This window comes from Diachasma alloeum, unplaced genomic scaffold (genome assembly GCF_001412515.2).
Source record: "Diachasma alloeum isolate Michigan unplaced genomic scaffold, Dall2.0 Dall_scaffold_00197, whole genome shotgun sequence".
NCBI classification, from domain to species: domain Eukaryota; kingdom Metazoa; phylum Arthropoda; class Insecta; order Hymenoptera; family Braconidae; genus Diachasma; species Diachasma alloeum.
The window spans coordinates 2162466-2184395 of NW_021680362.1; the positions used below are offsets into that span (position 1 = coordinate 2162466).

General features: G+C 37.0%; 1 protein-coding gene across 4 annotated transcripts in view; it reads left to right on the forward strand.

Annotated features, from left to right (window-relative positions):
* Positions 1-21930, forward strand: part of LOC107048781 (protein tramtrack, beta isoform) — a 41152-nt gene that overhangs the window by 11184 nt on the left and 8038 nt on the right. The window contains exon 5 of one of the 4 annotated variants that reach the window (XM_015272153.1): positions 11403-14295. The exons of 2 other annotated variants lie outside the window; for them this stretch is intronic. In XM_015272153.1, coding sequence (XP_015127639.1) covers positions 11403-11698 — 296 coding nt within the window. In that variant the 3' untranslated portion in view covers positions 11699-14295. Of the gene's footprint in view, positions 1-3480; positions 3903-11402; positions 14296-21930 lie in introns of those variants that run through there. One more of the 4 variants, XM_015272151.1, reaches the window with a different exon arrangement.

The following is a 21930-nucleotide window of genomic DNA, read 5'->3' on the forward strand; positions in this document are numbered from 1 at the left end:
CCCCCCCCCCCCCCCGGAGTTTGAATGAGTGGAAGATGCGACAAGCATTCGAGGAAAGCTCTTCAACCAAACTCACAGCAGAAACCCATAAAATGTATACGGATGTGATGCAAGTTTCTTCTTCGTACGTCTCCCCATCCGTTTCATCTTGTTTAAGTCGTATTCGTATTTTGTTACCTCGTCTCTCTTGCTCTCACCAACCACTGGCACTTACCACTGGCATCAGGAAACCGTTGTATCGGTTTTTGCTGACTTGCCTCTTCACTCATCTCTAAATTCTCTCCTTTACTTTCCTCCCACCTCCCACCCCATTCTCGTTTTCCCCGCCAAGTCCCTGAGAAACTCTTGAGTTTCGTTTCACCACAGCTTATCGTATATTTCCGCAATAATATTGTCAACATTTCCCAGGAAAACGCCTTCGTTATACGAAACGCTTTAATATTCACCGCAAATTCCTTATTATTCCACTCGAGCGATTGAAATATTCTCATTCAGATTCGTTTAAAGTGTGAAAAAACGAGAACTAGGGGTGGGAAGGGATGAGAGAACATAGAATGGGGGGAGGGGGACGGGGAGAAGAGAAAAGCTGGTGAGCGTAGTTTCTTCTTCGAGGATTGAAAGTATTCAAGTGGTACAATCGCCAATTGGCGTGACCATGCATCTTTATTGAGTATTTTCACCGGAAAGAATATTCCATAGATATCCAACTCTCCACTTACCTATTGAGCAGAGAAAGTGGCAATTTGAAAAAAAAACTAAGAATAATATATTTTTTAAATGCAGTATTATATTTTACCTAAAAGTATATTGATATTTATATCGCGATTTAATACGCCCGATAGGTTGTGAATCAACGAATTTGTTTGTGAAATAACAAATGACAAGTGAAAAATAATACATTCAAAAAAAATAATCGGAAAGACTGAAATAATGAAAAATGAGAAATGCAAAGGATTTCCGGGTCAATGAGGCTCGAAAATAGTCATGAGAAACTAGTCCCCCGAAGGCCACAGGTTACAATGTAAATCCAGGTTCTTCTTCTCGTTTGGTGCCTTGTTCATGTTTACACAGAGAGCCATCGAAATACTCCTCAGTAATCGTTCAATTTTCATCACAAAATAGTGAAAAATCATGTCATGTGGGCCTAACCTGTGCATTTTTGTTAATCAACAGACTTGAAATACTTGCGACAGGATGTTAAAGCTAGATAACCTCCATTTTCAGGGTATTAAGTGAATCCTTAATCCATTATCCCATCCTCCAACGACTCGCTGTATTACCCTCCAGTCTCATCTTCATAACAAATCCCATTCTCACGTTCCTCGCATAAAGAACGCAAAAATCCCAATCTTCAATGAAATATTTCAGTTCCTTCAACACGGAGAAAATGATCAATTAATTAATTAATTAATTAATTAATTAATTAATCAACTAGTTGGTGAAATACCCCAACTAATTGTTGTAAAAATGAATTACCAACCAGTTGTTGAATTTCCATAACTAGTTGTTGAAATTCCATAACTGGTTGATAATTCAACGACCAGTTGTTGAAATTCACCGAACAATTTTCTCCGTGAACCCCCAAAAATCCTAAAAATCCCGAGATCCAATTAATATTTTTCCATTGCGCTGCTGACCTCTAGTTATTATCGCGATTATTTCCATCATTAATAAGTTAATTTAGACCTGACGATGATGATATCGATGAGAATGGTGTGTGTAAAGCACCGTATGCCTCAGCACCTGGTAATTCCACAATTCATTTCACATGATTCCCCCAAAACCACAACTCATTTTGCCCCAGGAACAATACCAGGTGAAGCATTCGGTGCTGACGGATACGACAATGAAATGTACTAGTGTATTAAGCGCGTAAATGGCAACCGAGAGGAGTGAGTCCCGAGGTAGTTTCATTTCTCCGCAATATCTGTATTTATCAACGTGAAATAATTCACAATGACAACCCCTCCCCCACCCGGTACTCGATCAAAGACAAAGATACATTTACGAGAGAAGCCAGGAATAATGGCGCACCTACAGACGAGTGAGGAAAACCAGAGTGACAGAGAGGACGTGATAGTTATAATAAACCGCAGTTGAATACAAAGCATTACGCATTGTACAATCATTTGGTTATTATCTAATATTCGAAGTATTATTTTCCCGAGGCCAAAGACACCATTCCCCCATTTATACCGAGGTATACACGTCGTATATATCTCGAGACCGTTAAATAAGCTTCTTACCAACATCTAATCTCACCCTTATTACAGTTGCCTCAGTTCTCTCGATAAGAGGATCAACGCTTCGCGACAAAATCCCGCAAAGAGTATTCTCCTACTACCTGAGATGTATCAACTGCTATGGTTTACTACTTGGCTTCTCTGTCCCTCTCGCATCCCCTCAGTTACTCCTGTCTTCTCTCCACCGTTCCTCCTCTTTCGTTATCATTTTTTGCCTTTATTCTCCCTGCTCTATCATCCGACAACTCTGTCGTTGATGAATTCTCGATCGATACCCGATCACTCGCAATGCCTCGTTGAGCCAACAATAAGTAGCTTTTTCACTTGATGACTCCACTCCACAAAGCCCTCGGGCCTCATCCTCAATTCAAACACGAATTACAACCATCGCCAAGAGCCAACAGGCTTCAATCATCGATTAATCACCTAGTGCGATTTGACTAACAATTTTTTTGGCTTAAGAAATCCTTGAGATGCTAAATTACCCCGAGTGTGCGTGTATATTTATTTATTTATACTCTCTACCCCCTAACGATTCTCGACGATTGACGAGTTATGTAATAGCAGTGGATGGTTCAAGACAAATCCCACAGTGGCAAAATAAATAAAAAACGTGAAAAGCGTTGAGAAAAACTGGAGCATGAAATCAGTACTGCATTACATGTACGATTCTCTCCATCCCTTTTGTTATAAATAAGTACCCAGCCACTTAAGTGCCAACATGAGACCTAATTAACCCTCGCACATCAATTAGTCGTGTACTGCAGCTGGGAAAGTGGTTTTTCCCTCAAAAAAAAAATCCTGAAACTTATCATTTCTCTCTCCCATTTCTATCCTCAAAAACATTTGGCCAACCCTTCTCCGCATATATCTCATGGAGAAAAGTCCCCCCTGCATCCACTGCAACCCTCCTCACATTTATATTCTCCCTCCCTTGGCTAATCTCACTGAGTCCCACAATGGTACATGAACCCGAGGGGCGATCGATATTGATGAGTGGCGAATGCATTTACCCAGGGCAAATGCCCCAATGGGGGCCAGCAAGAGGGGGGGGGGGGGGTCTAGAGGGGAGATAAAAGAAAAGAGAGAAAGAGAGTTCCCTGAATGGGGGGAAGCCTCCGGTAGATGCTCCCCCTCTCACCGTAAACCATTATTTTCTCTAACATTTTATTTCGTATGTTATTTTGCTCCATGCTGTTTCCATCTCGCTCTTTCGCTCCCTCTATCTCTGTTACAGTGTTGGCCACTGGTGTCTCACTGAAGACAGAGGGAGTCGACTCACGTGGTCAAAACGACTTGTCCCAGCTGTCCTGCTGGTTACCACCATCAACGGAATCATCGGCATCGTCACCCATGCAACCCCAACGTCCTAGGGTAGCAAGGGGGTCGTTCACTAACACTAGGGCTGTGTCCCATCAGTACGACATGTTTGTGCCATTGGTACACGATGGCAGTTGTACCACACAGCTTTACAGCTGTCTTCATTGTGGAAAATCGGTCAGTAACCGATGGCACCACATACGCTCCCATCGTTCACAAAATTGTCACTGTCCTTACTGCAATAATGTATTCACAAGGAGTGATAATCTCAAGGCGCACATCAGGGCTAAGCACAAAATGTGAGATTACGGGTGGCAGTTGTCTTGGAATTTTTCATGAAAAATTTAGAACCAAACCGAGATGAGAGAGAGAGAGAGAAAGAGAGAGGGATGCTGAGACCCTTGTGAGAGATTTTTTTTTTCTCGTCACAAATATCCAGGGAACATCTGCTCGATCTCGGCGGCCCCTCTGAGGGTGTCTCTTTCACTCCAGAATAGGGGGGACAAAGGGAGAGAGAGAGTTCAGGAGGTACACAGGGGGATCAAACGCGTGCATGCCTGTAACCCAAAGGATTACGTCAGTTTTCACATGAAAACGTTTACTACAGTCTTTGCACTGTTTACTCCCACAGTTCAATACTCAACACGTGTTGTAGTCTACATAGACTATACACTTTTTAAACTCCTTGGTATGTACATAAGCGTTAACCGTTTGAGCGTGTAAAACGTCGTTTCAAGATTGTTACACGGTCGATTGAGCTGTACAACGTCTACCTCCCACCTTGAGGTATTCCGAAAAATGTGAGCTCGTCTAAAGGGCAGATTCCTCTTGTTTTCGGGATATTTTTCGTCAGTTTATTTCGATACTTGAGTAACATTTGGGTCGAGTCCCCTTCATCCCTCTGGAGGTGGATAACCGAGTTGGCTTTAATCCACAGTTGTCTCACTCTCGTGCCAAACTCCATCCCTCTCGCCCTTGTACTGCACCACTAGACGGAAGTTACTCGCCAACTCGAGGCGCAATCCACCCTTGAAGAGACTCGAAAACCATTCTCGAAACTATAGCTCTCTCTCTCTCTCTCTCTCTTGAGCTCGTTCCTCCCGTTCCAAAGAGTTTTCACTCTATTTACTCGCAAGTTGTAGCATCAACAACGTAGGGAGACTTATTCAGTATTTTTCACAACGTGAAAATTGTTGATTCTGCGCCTCTCTGCGGGGCCAATATTTCGAGGGAATGAACAGCTGAATAACGAATAAAATCGACTGCTCGTTTTATAAATTCAGTACTGACGTGTCAACTCAATAGGAAATTGTTTTATTTTGCAGAATTCATCAAAATGTGATGAGCTGGGTCATTTTTTTAGTGAATATCTTCATTTTTTGGGCGTGATTGGACCCACCCCATTTCGAAATTCTATCATTGAATTTTTGATGCTGCGCCTCTCTTTGAGACCAGTATTTCGAGGAAATGAACAGCTGAATAACGAATAAAATCGACTTCTCGTTTTATAAATTCAGTACTAATGTGTCAACTCAATAGGAAATTCTTTTATTCTGCAGAATTCTGTAAAATGTGATGAATTGGGTCATTTTTAAAATAAATATCTTCATTTTTTGGTCTTCACTGGACCCATTCCATTTCAAAATCCCATCATTGAATTGTTAATAAACTATTGTTGATTCTGCGCCTCTCTTCGGGGCCGATATTTCAAGGGAATGAATAGCTGAATAACGACTAAAATCGACTTCTCATTTTACAAATTCACTCATGTGTCAACCCAACAAGAAATTCCTTTATTCTGCAAAATTCAGTAAAATATGATGAGTTGATTAATTTTAAAAAATTAATATCTCCATTTTTCGGCCTTGATTGGACCCATCCAATTTGAAAATTCCATCATTCAATCGTTAATAAACCATTACTGATTCAACGCCTCTATTCTCGGCCGATACTCAAAGACAGTGAACAGCAAAACAGTGAAATTCAGACTATTCGAGATATTCACCGAAACCTCGAGGCTAAAATTGACTCATCTGATTTTACAAGTCCACTACTGATTTTTCAACACTACAGGAAGCTTCGTTATTGTGCAGAATTCAGTGAAATGTGATGAGTTGATTCAATTTTTCGTGAATATCTCATTTTTTAGCCTTGATTTTATTCATCATAAATTTTCCCATCTCTCGAAATCTAAATAAAATCGACCCATCTCTTACTTCACAATTTCATCACTGAATTGTTAACAGACAATTGTTAGTTCTGCGCCGAGGCATTCACCGAAAACTGGAGACTAAAATTGACTTCTCTCATTTTACAAATTCATCGCTGATCAGTTGCGACATTTGAACGTTGTAGTATTTCATTTTGAAAAGACGACAGACAAAGTTAATAAAATTAATTGTCCCAACGTTTCGGCTTCCAGGGAAGCCCTCACCAGGTCTTTCTTCATTCTTTTGAAGTACCTAGACTTCGAAGAACATTGTAATGAATAAAAATTCGTCAAGATCACGTGAAGAATGCGAGATCACATGAAGAATACAGTAAAATGTGATGAGTTGATTGAATTTTTCTCGAGTGTTCCCATGCGCTGAACCCATAATTCCCCTAAACAAAACCGTTCCCACCTAAAAATCTCCACAAAATAGACCAATCCCATCCCAATTTCATCACTGACTATTTTTCGTCACTAGCCCCGATAAACCGCGATTTTAACCTTGCTTTGCTCGGTTAAATTGTGGTTTTCGGGCCTAATGACAAAAAAATATTGTTCGACACACGGTCGTGGAAACTTTTCTATCTCATACGATAACAGAACTCGCCTTCGGCTTGTCCTGTAACCTCATATTCGCCAGAAAAGTTCCCCACGGCCTAGTGTCGAAATAGTATATTTCGTCATTAGGCCGAAAATAACTTTTCTGGCGAATATGAGGTTTGCGGCACGAGCCGAAGGCGAGGGCTGCAATGATATTCGTCAGAAAATTTTTTTTTGGCCGTATGATGAACAATATTTTTTGTCATTTCGGCCGTAAGGCAGCGTTCTCTGCCTACGGCCGTCATGACAAAAAATATTTTCTGACGAATATGATTGCAGCACGAGCCGATGGGGAGGGGGGGCGGGGAACCTCATATTCACCAGAAAAGTTTTTTTCGGCATAATGACGAAATATACCATTTTGCAGAGATTCACGGACGCGGAGCGTCCGTGAAACGCTGCCTTACGGCCGGAAAACCCGTTCAAACCGATACCTCCCCCTTCCCGTGCTCGTTAATTCCACCCGAGCGATGAAAATTCTTCACTCAACCACATAATAAATCGCCAGATAAAACATTCCACTCAGTAAATGCCCCTGGTCCACCCGTTGACATCGCTCCTCGGGTGATAATGTGCCAGTGCGCTCAGGGGCAACTTCTCCTCGTCAAGCACAACACGTCCAGAGTGTAATTTCATAGCGCGTGAAACCTGCACTAGTGGACAAGACCCTCCAATGACACATCCACCGAGCCCTTCCACCCCATTCCCCCGATGTGTTAATTATCGATCATCCCCATTGCCCCGAGATCCACTTCATGATCAACTATTCCACATACCCGAGGCTTGAGTTGGTATCAAGATTAATATAGAGAACCAGACATTGAACCCTTGGAACTCGAGTGAAGAAGGGGGATCAGTCTTGTACAAGAACCATCCACTGTCGATCATCAGTGCCATAATATATCCCAATGAATTCCTTCAATTTTGAAAATCACCCAATTGAGTACCTTAAATGCTACTTCAGTGAGGGCCTAATTTATTTCGACTAACATTCACTATTCGTGAAGATGAGCGTTAAAATGTGTGTTAAACTATTAATAAACTAATTAGATATTAATTGAAAGGAATTAATAGTAATGATATAATAAAGGAGAAGTGAATACTAGGTTTAAGCGTAAATATGTAATATTTTTGTACTTGAATCATATTTTTTTTCTTTTGTGGATAAATAAAACAACGATTTACAATCAGAGATGTGCTTGTGTAAAGTGGGTACATTGGGCTGTGTGAATGTGTGTACGTGAATGGAGACGTTTTTTGTCGCTTATTCTTTTTATTTTGTTTCGTTATTCTCAGTTGTCTTTATTGTTTCATCGATTATGTGCGGTATTCGCTGGTGAACATGATGAAATGTGAACATTTGGGGGCTCTGTCAACTGTGTTCACGGGTTTTTTTCATTAATCAATTGCATTATTCGGGATTTCTTCAGCTCTTTTACCTCTGCTCTCTCTCATGTTTCATTCGTTTCTCATATCCCATATCCCGAACGAGCGTTTTCCACCTCTAGCTGTTACATAATTACTGACACGCAACTTATACCTCATCACCAATAACTAAACAGTGATAATTCACGTTTTTTAATGATCAATGTCTAACTGATAGGCACGACTGTCCCTAAACCTAACAAGAAATTAAATATTGTTTCGAAGTGGCAGGTGTTATTTCTAGTCTGTATATAGAGAATAATGTTCGACGTCGGTTGCCATGTTGTTGAGTACTCGGCATTTCAGATGAGAATATCCTGAAAATGATAAATTCTAGCCTTTTTCCACAATCACATTGGATGAAAACACGTTATCAGAATCAATAAAGCAAGCGTCGACCTTAAACAGAAATAAAATCGTCAGATGAAAGTCGTAAAGCAAGCGCAATGGTCTGAGCAACTTGACAATTTGGCACGACGCCGGGTATCGCCGAGTGTACAGAATATCCTGGGTTTCGCAAGCCATGGAAAGGGGAAAAAATAATAATAAATCCTGTACAAATAAAAATGGGCGAAGTTTGGGAGTGAAAAAATTATATCAAATAAGGGCAGCCAGAATTGTTGGCTTTCTCGCACATACACTCACAGACACATACACTCGCTGCTGTACAAAATTCGCACACAGACATACTACACCGGTGCAAGGAATGCGATAGAGCTGGAACCTTAAGGATTTCCAAGTACCAGTTTAAAGTTACATATTTTTTTTCAGGGATTTTTTCGTTTTCCGGGGAATATGGACGTCTAGGGAGTTCGGATTCCTCGTTGTTGAATAATTTTTTTGGGGGTTTTGCGGTCAATCTAATGTTGGAAAAAATATTTCACTAGCGGAGAGGTAAAAACGTCTTAAGTCGACGCTCTCAACTGAGTTTTCCCGGAATATCTCGGAATTTACGGGAGTTAGCGAAATTTGTGTAATGACCTTTTTTGTAGAGCGAGTTGAGTGCTACAAAAAAGGTCATGACAACAATTTTGATATCGCTCTTAGATTCCGAGATATTCATTGAAAACTGGGTAATAATCAAAAGAGACTTGTTATTCCTTCACTGTTGATTTTAGTTGAAGTCAATGTCGTTTTGGAAATTTGAAGATCATTAAAAATTGCAAAGAGATGAATATTTGTTGATAATTAACAATCATTTGGTGAAATTCAAGAACCGGTTAATTTTTTTTTTTCAACATCCAGTTAATAAATTTCAACAACGATTTATTGAATTTAAGCAAATGGTTATGAATTTTCGACGAGTAATTTTTCTCCAGTGCAAGGAACTCTCTGAAAACTCAACTAGACTGGGGATCGGAATTTTTTTGGCGATTTAATAATTGTTTTATTTTTTACATAAAAAAAATTGAAAAACGGAGTTCAATATCAATAATTTTGGATATTTCGGTTGTAGATGTAGATTGAAATTTCAGTTGTTCTCCATTGAACCTTAGAAAACCTTAAATGGGATGTTTTTAATATGACCGCGGTGCGCATTAAGAGATTTTCAATCGGATTGTTTGTAATTCTTTATGCGGAGACTTGTTTTTCAAGGTCGAACTAAAACTAGAGAATATAACGGATAAAATCATATCGTCTACATGTGTTTTTTAAAACGGATTCATAAAATAATTGAGAACGGAGTTTTCGAAGATAACGACTTACTTTCATAAATCATATATAAAGAACAAATTTGCCACCCAAACCATTATTATTCCGAAACCGCAAAATTTTTTCTACGTTCAGGATTTCCCTGAAAGTCTAAACAATTTCAATTATTTATCTGCAAGATGGAATGCTGAAGAAATTAAAAAAATACACAATTTTATTTGGATAAACGAAGTATTATTTTGAGATTTATGATCTCAACCTGAGACTTTCAGAATTTAGTAGGAAGTGGTAAAACGGCTTAAGTCGACTTATCTTCCAGTTGAGTTTTTGAGGAATACTTCCGAATCTAAGGGAGATAGCGAAATTTTCGTAATTGCATTTGTTGTAGCACTCAATCGGCTCTACAAAAAAGTTTTTGATAAATATTTTGCTATCTCCCTTAGATTCCGAGATATTCATTGAAAACTGGTCAGTAGTCAAAATTGACATGTACCGTTTTACCACTTCGCTATTGAATTCAATTTATAGAAAAATTTTACGTTGAATTTCGGAAGTTTAACTTGAGGAATCCAAAAGTATCAACTTGAATCTGTAAAATTCTCAAATTCTCAACTCAAGCGCAAAAATTTTGTTCATATTCAGAATTTCCCACAAAAGTCTAAACAATTTCAATTATTTATTCATAATAAGGTATTCAAAAGGGGAAAAAATACAAAATCTAATTTGAATGATGTTCAACAACCAAAAAAACAAGCACTATTTTGAGACGTATGATCTCAAATTGAGACTTTCAGACCTCAACGTATAGAAAAATTTTGAGTTGAATTTCGAAGGTCTTAACTTGACGAATTCAAAACTTTCAACTTGAATATGTAAAATTCTCAAATTAAGACCTTTAAAATTCTCAACTTGAAACTTTCAGGCTTCAACTTTTCTGGCAAATATGAGGTTGCAGCCCGAGCCGAAGGCGAGGGTTATTTGGTATTTTACATACAGATATTTTTTGTTCATCATACAAACGACGAAAAGACTTTCTCAAATCTCATATAAAGACCTTATTTTTCGTTCGTCATACAATGACAAAAAGACTTTCGTACATCTTATACACTGTTAGAAAATTCCTCCCGAAATTTCAAGCAAAAAATCTTGAAATTTTTAACAATCATTGACTCGAAATTTTCCTGTATTTTGTTACTGAAAAATCAGTTGAAGTCTGTAGTATCCAATGGAATTGCAATTTTCAGGTCCACAAAATATTGAAAATTATTAGATAATTTGAAAATTCAAGCAACAATTTCCCCAAATTTTCAGTCCACTGAAGATTCAGTTGGACGTTTCCAATTTCCGCAATGAATTTGAAAATTCCAGATGTCATTAAAATATCAGTGGTAATCTAACACGGAAAACCCAATTATCCTAAATTTCCAACCTAAATGCGAAATTCCATGACCGATTTGTTGAATCTTCTTACATTAAATTCACATTTCCAACATTTAAAATTCAATTGCGACTACTACTAAATTTCCAAAAAATTTCTAACAGTGTATAAAGCATAAACCTTTGAAATTAAAAAATAAGGTATTATTTTTCGCTCGAATATCTGAATGTTCCAAAGTCCTCCGTCAATGCACGGGCGAAACTTGACGATTGAAAATCTCCGAGAACCGCGGTCCGCCCCAAAAACTTGGAGATCCTAAAGAAACCACTTAGTACCGTCTCTAACGCGGGGTTCTACTGAATAACCCAGGCCGGTAGTGGAGTGGGAGACCCGAGGACGAGGCGAAAACCGATCATTGGAGAGAATTGTCAAAAATGTAACCGATAAATTAAAAAAAAAAAAAAAATTAGCTTATCCGGGGCCCGCGGAGTTGCAACCGCCCCCGGGCCTCCCTTAACTAGGGCTCTCGGGCATCAGCAGATTAGTGACTTGTCTTGTGTTGATGTTGCAGGTTCAAAAGCCTGGCACATGCGGCTGACCTTTGACCGGGTGCCAGGCGGCTGCAACCTTCACAGGTGCAAGCTGTGCGGCAAGGTCGTGACGCACATCAGGAACCACTACCACGTCCACTTCCCCGGCAGGTTTGAGTGTCCTCTCTGTCGTGCCACGTACACTCGTAGTGACAATCTGCGCACGCACTTTAAATTCAAACATCCCGAGTCAAGGAAAATTGATTTAAATGATTTTGTTGCAAGCTCATTGGCATTATCCGCTACAAATAATGATACAATGAATACCCTATCATAAGGCGAATTATCGTGCGTGCGCGGTGCGCGCGTACGACAATGCGACGACAACTACTACGTTCAACGATTACAACATACGTCGCGAACAAACGTGCCGTCACTCATACGTGAGATAGAACATTATCATCGTAAGTTCTTACTCATGCCTGAGAGTACACCACGTTTTTTAATGTTCAATCACTTTTTCTCCGAACACCAAATCTTGTAGGTTCTACGCTTAACCATTTTAAGAAGAAATACGAGAAAAATGAAGACATTATTGATCAAGATAATAGTGATTTTTAAGGACGAGAGAAAAGAAAAATTTATAATTATACCTATGAATTACTGATTAACTGATGATTACTTTCAAGTTTTTTTTTATGTAAGAAGGATTTGACGGTGAGGGTGCGAGTGAAAAATCTTCTAACAAACCAACACAACTATACAACATTGATAATTATATTGTTAAACAATTTATGGTGAGCGACAGAATCAACGCGAACACATCGAACAGCAACACCTACAGTCAACAGATTATAAATGAATATTGATAGATACATTAAAAAGAAAAAAAAACCAACAAAAAAACATCTCGAAGTGTCCTATTTTCGGATTTTGATGGGTGCAGCTTTATTTTTCACTATTAAAAAAAATATAGAAACGAAGGGATAACAGAAAGAATTATATTATATATTAAGAATGAGTCGTTGGATAATGAGGGCATCGCGTGCAATTTTGGAGTCATACGAGAATGCCACAGTTAACACGACGATAGGATTCTTATTCAAGTTTTAAATAAAAAGAGAAAATAATTGAAAAAAAAAATGATAAAACTCATGCGAAACACAAATGGGAGCAAATGTGGTGCCAATTCCTCCCGTAGATGTCTGCCGGAATATGGCGTATTCGGCAGAGGCTGGCAGCCGATTAAAATACTATGATAAATACCCTAATTAAATCATTAACAATAATTAATTAATGCTAAATGAGATAAAAGTGAATTAATGCCGAAGTCGATTGCGCAGGGTGAGTCGTAATAGTTGTTGAAAGTTTTATAGTTGGACTTCATATTAGATTGTAAATTGTAACTAATCGTTTTATCAGAGTGATGACGATGGGGGGAGGGGGGGAGGGGCTATAAAATAGCGAAGGGGGGAGGGGGATTAAATAGTAATTTAATACCACTCCTAACTACTAGAGGGAAGAAATAAATTTTTCAGCTCAAGAGTTGTTGCACGCACACTCGCATGTATCTTAACCGACGATAATGTGACGTTACATACGAAAAACAAATTGACGTGACAGGCTGGACACACACACGACGATAAAAAAACATTTTTCGATTTAAACAATTGAACACACTCGCACTATCGGATTACAACGAAGAAGTATAATTTCTGTCCTATGCATCCTATTATTCGAGAGAATAAATCAGTGGCGATAGACTGTAATAATAGATGATTCATTCATTACTTAATGAGAAAAAATAAGACAAGAGTTTTGCAGTTCTAATATGAATGTTTGACTATAATGCACTGTGTGTTAACATCTGGAATGAAATTCTATGATAAACATTGATAGGACAACTGCAGGCAAATGTGACAAAGCAGCAAATGAATAACCAGTGGAAATAGCTGAAGACATTCCACGAATTTGGGACTTAAAATGCATAGGCAAGCAAAATAAGATTCTTTTTTTTTAATTTTATTGGATTTATGATTATATTTTATACTTTATGATAATCTATCCGTTATTATTCTACCATTGGTTACAGATATATAGTTTATTCGTTAAAGCAAATTCACTTTTGCATCAAAGGGATGATGGTACCAATGCCTCGTTGCACATTTGATTATTTCTTTATTTAATTGGTTAGGGTGCAATACCGTTTTCAGTTTTTTTTTCCTTAATGAGAATTCATTATTTTTCTTGTTTGAAGCTACTATTATTATTTTATTTTGTGTTTAACTATATCCGGATGGCTCAGAGCCAATAACGACCTACAGAAATATATTAATATATTACAGAAACGTTTATTAATTTAACAGTTCTCTTAAAAACATGGAAACTGATGGATGGATACGTGATAAAACAAAAACAGGTGAAATAAATAGAAGTTATGAGGGAAAAACACAAGTGAGCAGGCTGGTATATAAATAATAATTAAGAATGATTGAGTCCACTAGTAAAAACTATTCTTATGAGCCAAACCGCTGAATCATTGTGATCATTATGATATTACCGTCGATCTATCTCTCTCTTTTCTTTTTTTGTTATTGGGATGGTTTTTAAAAATACATGTTAAAATACAGGAAAAAAAAACTACATACTTACTGTATATGAATTCATGGGGGCACTTTGCATGGTTTAAGGCTTAAAGAGGAAAAAAAAATGATGAAAAAACAAAAACACAAAAATAATAAACACAATACCTTTAATTTAATATATAACCCAGAATATTAATATATTACACAGATAATGATGAATAATATATTGGATAATTTATTATATTTTGTTTGTTTTTCCGTTTTATGATTTTATATTATGTATACAATTTATGTTGGTTACTGTTTCAAAGTGACGTGTGAGACATTACAAGATTGTGGAGAGACAGAACAGCTTTATTATTTATTTGCAAATGCAGGAGTATTTTTTTTTTTTTTCATTTAACAGCATCAGTAGACCTCAACCCCCCCCCGGGCCCCTCTCCGTTGGTTCCAAAGCATGAAGGAGGGGGTCTTCCCCCTGTTGCTTGTGAATTCCATCACTTCTGTATTTTTTTTCAATGTTCAGTGTTTAATATTCTCGATTTGGTTCTTCCCAACCGGAGTGTCAATCCCTTTTGCAAATCTCTCTACACTGCAATCGAATTATTGTCTGAATAGAAGTCAAGTCTCCGAATACTGAGCAGTGAAAAGCGATAGCCAATTATTTGCGTTTATATTGCCCCCCCCCCCTCTCTCTCTCTCCCTCGACAGTTTAAAATGCCACTGGAATTGCCCGTTTTCACAAATCACATTCGTCGTTTGAAACCACCGATACGACCACAGCACTCTATATCACAAAGACCAAAATGGTAGGACTCACACATGCGGACAGATGGAAGGCATGGGGGAAAGAGATACAAGCCGAGAATGGCCGGTGCCCTTTGATCCTGGGGGATAATCAACTTTCCTGTATACTCTCGTGATATTCTAATTACAATTACATGGACCGTCTGAGTATCTGGGAGAGGGAAATGTTTTGGATTGATAAATTTTTAGTCTTTGGTACACTGGTAAACATTTTTGTCTTAAATTTCCGGTACACTTTTAGGAAATTACTATCGAATTTAATTATCGCCGAAATTTCAAGGAATTTCGTCATTAAAAATTCAGAATTTCGTTGAAAAATCGAAGAGAACGGTAAATTTCTGTTCCATTTGTCCCTGAAAATGAATAGAAAACCAGAAAATTCCGGTAAATATATCCTTGGATTTTCAGGACAGTGACATTGAATGCGATTTAGGGGGAAAAAACGTGAAATTTCAGATTTCACTGAAAAATCAATGTAATTTGGCACTGAATATTCATATTAGATTGGAAATTCAAATGAATTACGGAATTCTCATCTTTATGCTGCTTAAAATTGTAGAATTTTCAGTGAAACCTGAAATTTCATGATTTTTCCCCCTAAATCGCATTCAGTGTCACTGTCCTCAAAATTAGTAGTCAAGTGTCCATGAAATTTCATCTTTTGCTAACAGTGTAGGGTGAACAGGCCAATTGCCGGACGGTTAACGGAAATTCGAGTTTTGTCGAAGGATCTAAAATAAACGAATCATCTAAATGGGGATATGATGGCTTCCATACCTTCAAGAATATTTTAGTTAGCAGAAAAAATGATTTGAAGTCAAAATAACAAAACAAAGAATAATAAAGTTAAGGAATAGTTGAATGCAGCGGAAACCTCTAACTTCTGGACGACTGGGCCATATTTTTTTTATTTATTATATATCAGTCGATAGAAAAAATAATTGATCACACGATTATACACGAGTAATATTATGGAAAGGTGAAATAATCAGTACATTTTCATTTTATTATTTATGGAATAGTCAATGGAGTAGACCGTCCAGATAGAATCGTCCAAAAACTAAGCCCCGTCCAGAAATTGACCTGTTTACCCTGATTCATGCTCCAGGGGGGAATTGGAGATTGTTTGTATCTACACGGGGGCATTTATTATTCCAAATTGCCGGGAAGAATCGTTGCTTTTATTGGATTTGCACATTGCGTCGAGTAGGTAAAGTAATTAATATTGAATTTGTGGGGAGAAAAATGTTGGATGCTTTTTTGAATTCGAAATATAATTCAGGGAATTATTGGATAAAATTTGCAACTTATTAATTCTTCATTATTTATGAAAATACTTGAATTAATGAGTCATATTCATATTCAATGTTTTTTTTTTATTTAAGTAACAGTTGGATTTTAATTCGCAATGTTGTGAATTTGAACTCAATTTGGGATCATATTGTTCATCGACATTCTTATTTATCTTGGAAATTCAACAGAAATGAGTCATGGCAATTTTTGAACTTATTGAGAACATCGAATCCAATTGAATTTTCAATAAATTGAAAATCATTAGGATTTAGAACAGTATTTGCCTGAATTTTCACAATTTTCGCTTATTCTCAATGTCATAACAATCGGAAAACTGCGATTTCGCTAAATATTCCAGGAATACATTTGAAAATTCCCAGATTTTTCATTTGAGATTTTAGGAATAATGTTCTAACTGTGTACAAAAAATTGTCATAGGCCCAGTTACACCAAGCTCAGTTAAGGAAATCATCAGTTAAGCATCGGAACAAATAAAAATAAACTGCCGATCAATTTTCATCAAAAGTTCATCGAAGGTATTTCACCAAAAACGTGGTGTATCGGTGTATTATCACGACTTGCCAATAACGTCATGAATTACGAAGTATTTAGTCGATTTCCCCGACCCAATAGCTATAAATTAAAGCACTGTCCGATGAATTCCTAAAATTGTTCAACTGTGGAATAAATTTATTGGGCTTGGTGCAACCGGGCCTGGGTAAAAAATATCCATCAGAAACTAAATCCAAAGTTGACTCATGTGAACGTCACATTCAATCGAAATTTCAATAGATTGAGAATCCAGAATAGTTGCTAGAATTTTCACAATTTTCAATAATTTTCATTGTCGTATCCTGTAAATTGTAATTTCACTGAAGATTCTAGGAATTAACTGATCTATCAGTCACAACACTTTCAGAAATTTCATGTGCATCAGACGTTGTTAAAAATTCCAAGATTTTTCCCTTGAAATTTCAGGAAAAATGTTCGAAAAATGTCATAAAAATTTGGCTATCGCTAAAAATCCCAACAAAACATACAAACTTCTGACTAGACTCCCATTTTGATCTATTCAACATTCCCCGCTCCCCGATCGACTCAATAACTCTTGATAACCCAACAATTGCCTCCAAAATAAGTTCATCAATCATCCGCGCTTTCAAAATCCCTCCAATTTTTATTCCAAAAACTCGACCCGTGTCGGAAGTAGCAAAACCCCCCGAATAAAAGGGCTAGTCGAAAATACGATTTATTCCCGGAGCGAGAGCACCCGAAAGAAAGAGAGAAATACTCGGCACGCATATATCACCCAAAGTAGTAATGAAAAATGAAATACGGCCTGCACCAACACAAAAAACCCAAAAGACAACGGGGTTTCCCCGGCCACGGAAGCATCATTTTCGCGACACAAACTAGTCCATTCGCAATGCCCCCCTCTCGTGCGCGCTAAAAGGGTGGAAAAATTTCAGACCGTTTTCTTACGTTTTTTCAGCTCTAAAAACGGAATTTGTCAGTGTTATCTGGCGAAAGTTATCAACAAATTAAACAATTCATTAGTTTAAACCGAAATTGCTCGAAAACTATTGAAGATGAAAAAAAAAAGTTTGAGCAAAATGTTGCTTTCGCAAACCTAAGCATATTAGCTCTTATGTATTTTTTCGCTATTTCAATTATTTAGGGAGATATTGAGGATCAAAAGAATTGACAGCGCGAGGTTTACAAAACTACGCATATTCACGGGGCATTTAAAACCCGGATATCTCGAAAAATGCTGCAGATACGGAAAAAATCGATAAAAGCAGATGTGTTCAGTTTTAAAAAAACAACAACTTTTGTTCGAACTATTTTTTTCTGTATTCAATAGTTTTCCAGCAAACTCGGTTTAAACAATGCAATTGTTAGTGACTTTTGGATGCGCACGGTCTCAGAAAAAAAAAGTGACAGATTCGGTTTCTTCAGCGCAAAAATCATAAGAAAACAACCTGCAATACATGCGCCCTTCTCCTGCATGCGGGAGAGGGGTATTGCGGACGAACTAAACCCTCAAAACACAAAACTGGACGGATAGACCGACGGGCAGGCTGCCAGGCTGTTGAATCTACCCATTTTACCAATTCAATTAAAAACTGACCCAAGACGAGATGCTGATACCATGAATTTACTACTTATTAAACTAATCTCATAATCTGCTGCTGATAACTATTACCTAATAATACTATTTCCGCTACTGCTAACTATTACTATGAAATACTTTCAAAACTTAATACTTTAACGATAATAGGTATTTATATATTTACAAAACGCGTGGTGTGGAGTGAAACATTGTGATATAATAGATTGGTGCTAACACCTTATTGAAATTGAGATGAATTTAATGGGAAAGAGAAAAGAAAAATATGAAAAAATCGTGCAATAATTGCGAATAAAATCAATTCATCGGATGAATCGGCGGGGATGGTTGTCACTCAACGGGTGTTTCAAGTTTTCCTGGTACATCGGCCGGAGAATTGCGGTTTTAGTTGAAACGGAGTTTCGTATAAAGGGAGAGAAAATGAGCCAAATAGGTGGCGGAGGGTGGTAACTGGGTTTTAAGTTTGAAGGGGAAGGGGGCAGGGGGTGCAGATACTGTGCAAGTATGCTCGTGTCAGCTCTCGAAAATGTTTGGCGTGTGATTTCCATCGACCTCAAGTAGATGAAGTTAAACTTGAATGAGTTTCTACGTCATGTCCTAGGAGTGGTATGTGTACCGGCATTTGAGGACCACACGAGCGTATACACTTGGGTGAATTTGGGGGTGGATCTCTCTGTGACACAGAATTGGGTGGAGGAATGGGGTGATATGGGTTCAGTTGTGAATTCGTTGAGCAATAAGTCAGTTTTAGTTTCACTAGATTAGGGGTAAATTTTCATTCTGAGCAGGAAAATTTCGTTGTTTTTTCATGCGAAAATGAACATCGGAAATTGCATTCGTGAATTTGTTGCACAATGCAGTTTTATTTGAGCATGAAAATTTCGTTGTTTTTTTATGAGAAAATGAAAAAGGGAAATTGCATTGGGGAATTCGTTGCATTCGTTGTACAACAAGTCAGTTTTATTTTCATTAGATCATGATGAAATTTTCATTTTGAGCATGAAAATTTTGTTGCTTTTTCATGGAAAAATGAAAAGAGGAAATTGTATTTCATACAGTCGGGGATGCATTATAAAAATCAATAGTACATGGCAAGGAATAATCAAGCGACGAAAGTGAACGAGAGAAAAATGATTGAATAATTTTGAGCTTTTGATCAATCACCTTTCAATTTTCAATGTAACCCGATCAATACTTGGAATTGTTGAAAAATAAGAGAAGTGTTATAAATTGAATTTCTGGGAAACTTTGTGAACGACTTCAAGAAATAATTTTCTTGAAGTCGTTCACAAAACGGAAAATTTCGAAAAAAATGGAAATGGGGGGATTTTTTTGCAAGTTCATTCTTCTCCACAAAAATTGTAATATTTCTCTTTGATTCCGAGGCATTCAGAAAGGTCTTTATAAAAACTATTCGTTAACTCTTTTTATTCAATCTCAGGAATTTTATACGAAAAAATTCCCCCAGAGATTTCAGTACTGAAGCGGTCAAACGGTTTAAGGGGCAACAGAAGGCCCCCGTTTCCTCGAAATTTTCAAACAAACTTCCTGCTCAAAGTTTTTAATATTTTTTGAACCCAAAGCCCATTGATTATCATCATCGCTTCCTGGAGATTAATGTGCTTTGATTTGGAAAAACATCGATAACTTTCAGCAGGCATTCTGTGACCCCTCACGTCACTTTCGTCCAGAAGTTGATTTTCGATGAATATCTCGGAATTGAAGCGAGATAGAGGAATTTTTCCAAAAAACTTTTTTGCAGAACAAAACAAGAGCTACAAAAGAGTTCTTAACGACAATTTCGCTATTCATCTTAGATTCGCAGATATTGCTGAAAAACTCATCGGAGAACTAAGTCAACATAAACATTTTTACCCCTTCGGTACTGAGTTTCCTCTCCACCAAATTTACAGGCCCTCATCATAAAAAAAGCATCAAATTGATTTGTTGTCTCATTTCATCGCTGAATCATAAAATAGAAACTCAAATTACGTTAAAAGTCAGGACTGGGGGAGGTGTCGCAGCACGAGGCGATGAAAGAAAACAATGGCTGTGCAAGAGAACATTAATGAGTGTAGTTAAACTGAAAAATCGTGAATAAAAAAACTAAAAAAAAAATTAGGAATAGGTGTTACCTAGGACAATTAGGTTTAGCCAAGAAAGTAGAGATAAGGGAGTTCAGCGTTGAGACTCGCTCATAGCAACTGAACCCCGTGGAGTGACAACCCATTGATTAAACAAATTGATAAACAATTAGAGGAAAAAAGTCCCGACATCCAGCGATTTGTACATTATTAATCGAAAGAAAAAGAAAAACACCAGAACAATGAGGTGAGGAAAATTTACCAACAAGAAAAAAATTAACTATTATTAATATCTCTTTATATAATAATATATACAAATTATACAATAATTAATTGCGGATATATATGTATATAAATTAAACCAAGCGTATATACAAATATGTATATAAACTATCTTCAAAATATTGTGTATATACATATATTATTCGATCCGTGAATATATAAATTATATATAAATTTTGTTATATCATTTTTTTCCGGGAGCGAGGGGGAAGTGGTCAATGACCGTTGATAATTGTAATAATCGTAAGGGGTTATTCCTACGAAGAAATTAGTGTGTTCTATTCGAAATTTTTAATAAAAAAACAAATGATTTAAAAGAAGTATATATGATAGGTAAATGAATGAGATGAAATAAATAATTATTAATGAGGAATGGCGAATGATTTTGTCGAGGAATATGAAGCCGATGTGACGATCAGACTGAAGTTGTGATTTTTACATGTGGCGTTGATGCCTCTTGACTCTAATTGTTGTGTTTTTAGGCTGCTTGATCTATCGTTTTGTGGAAATCGAATCAAAATTTTTTTATTCTGAAATTCATTTTTTTCCGGTTTGTAAAAGACATTTTTAATCGGTGAAGGGATTTGAAAGCATACGAACGTCGGTGAAGCACGAAATATTTCGTTTAATTCATCGAAAGCAATGGAAAACCTCCGGGTTTATGAACCTCTTGGTCACGTGCGAAAATTGAATCAAAATTTTTCAATTCTAAAATCGATATTTCTTTTTTTATTTCAAAAGAGAATTTTTCGCCAATTAAAATATTTTGAAGAAAACAAAAATCGTTGAATCATGAAATATTTCGTTCAATTCGTTAAAATTAATGCAAAATTCAAATTAATATTTCTTGCCTTAATTCAAAGACGAATTTTCCTGCGATTAAAATATTCCCAAGAAGACAAAAATCATTGAATCACGAAATATTTCAGATAATGAAAAACCCTTGTTTATGCTCTTGATCTTGATTCGCCACAGAGAAGCATCCACGCCAGTGTTACATTAATGATCGGTCCACATTGAAATCGTTACTGGTACCGCAAAATAATTATTTCAATTACTAATGAGAGATATATTTTATGTCCTTTTATGCGTGTTATACTCGTTCTTTACACCTCTGCACACGTTGAAGATCTTTTCTCCGTTTATCATTGAATATTGTTTTTTGGTGATTGAAATTGTTAACGTCAAAGTGAAAATTTGTCTTCGTGTTGATGAATTAGATTGTGACAACACAGGCTGTCGTCCTCGCCTTCCGTTTCTACAATATCTCGGTTTATTGTTAATTGAATTCAGTAGCTGAGTGATAAAATTCAAATTCAGGTCGTCAATTTACACCATTTCATCTTAATAGGTTGATTTCAGAAGAAAATTTTTGAACAACTTTCTG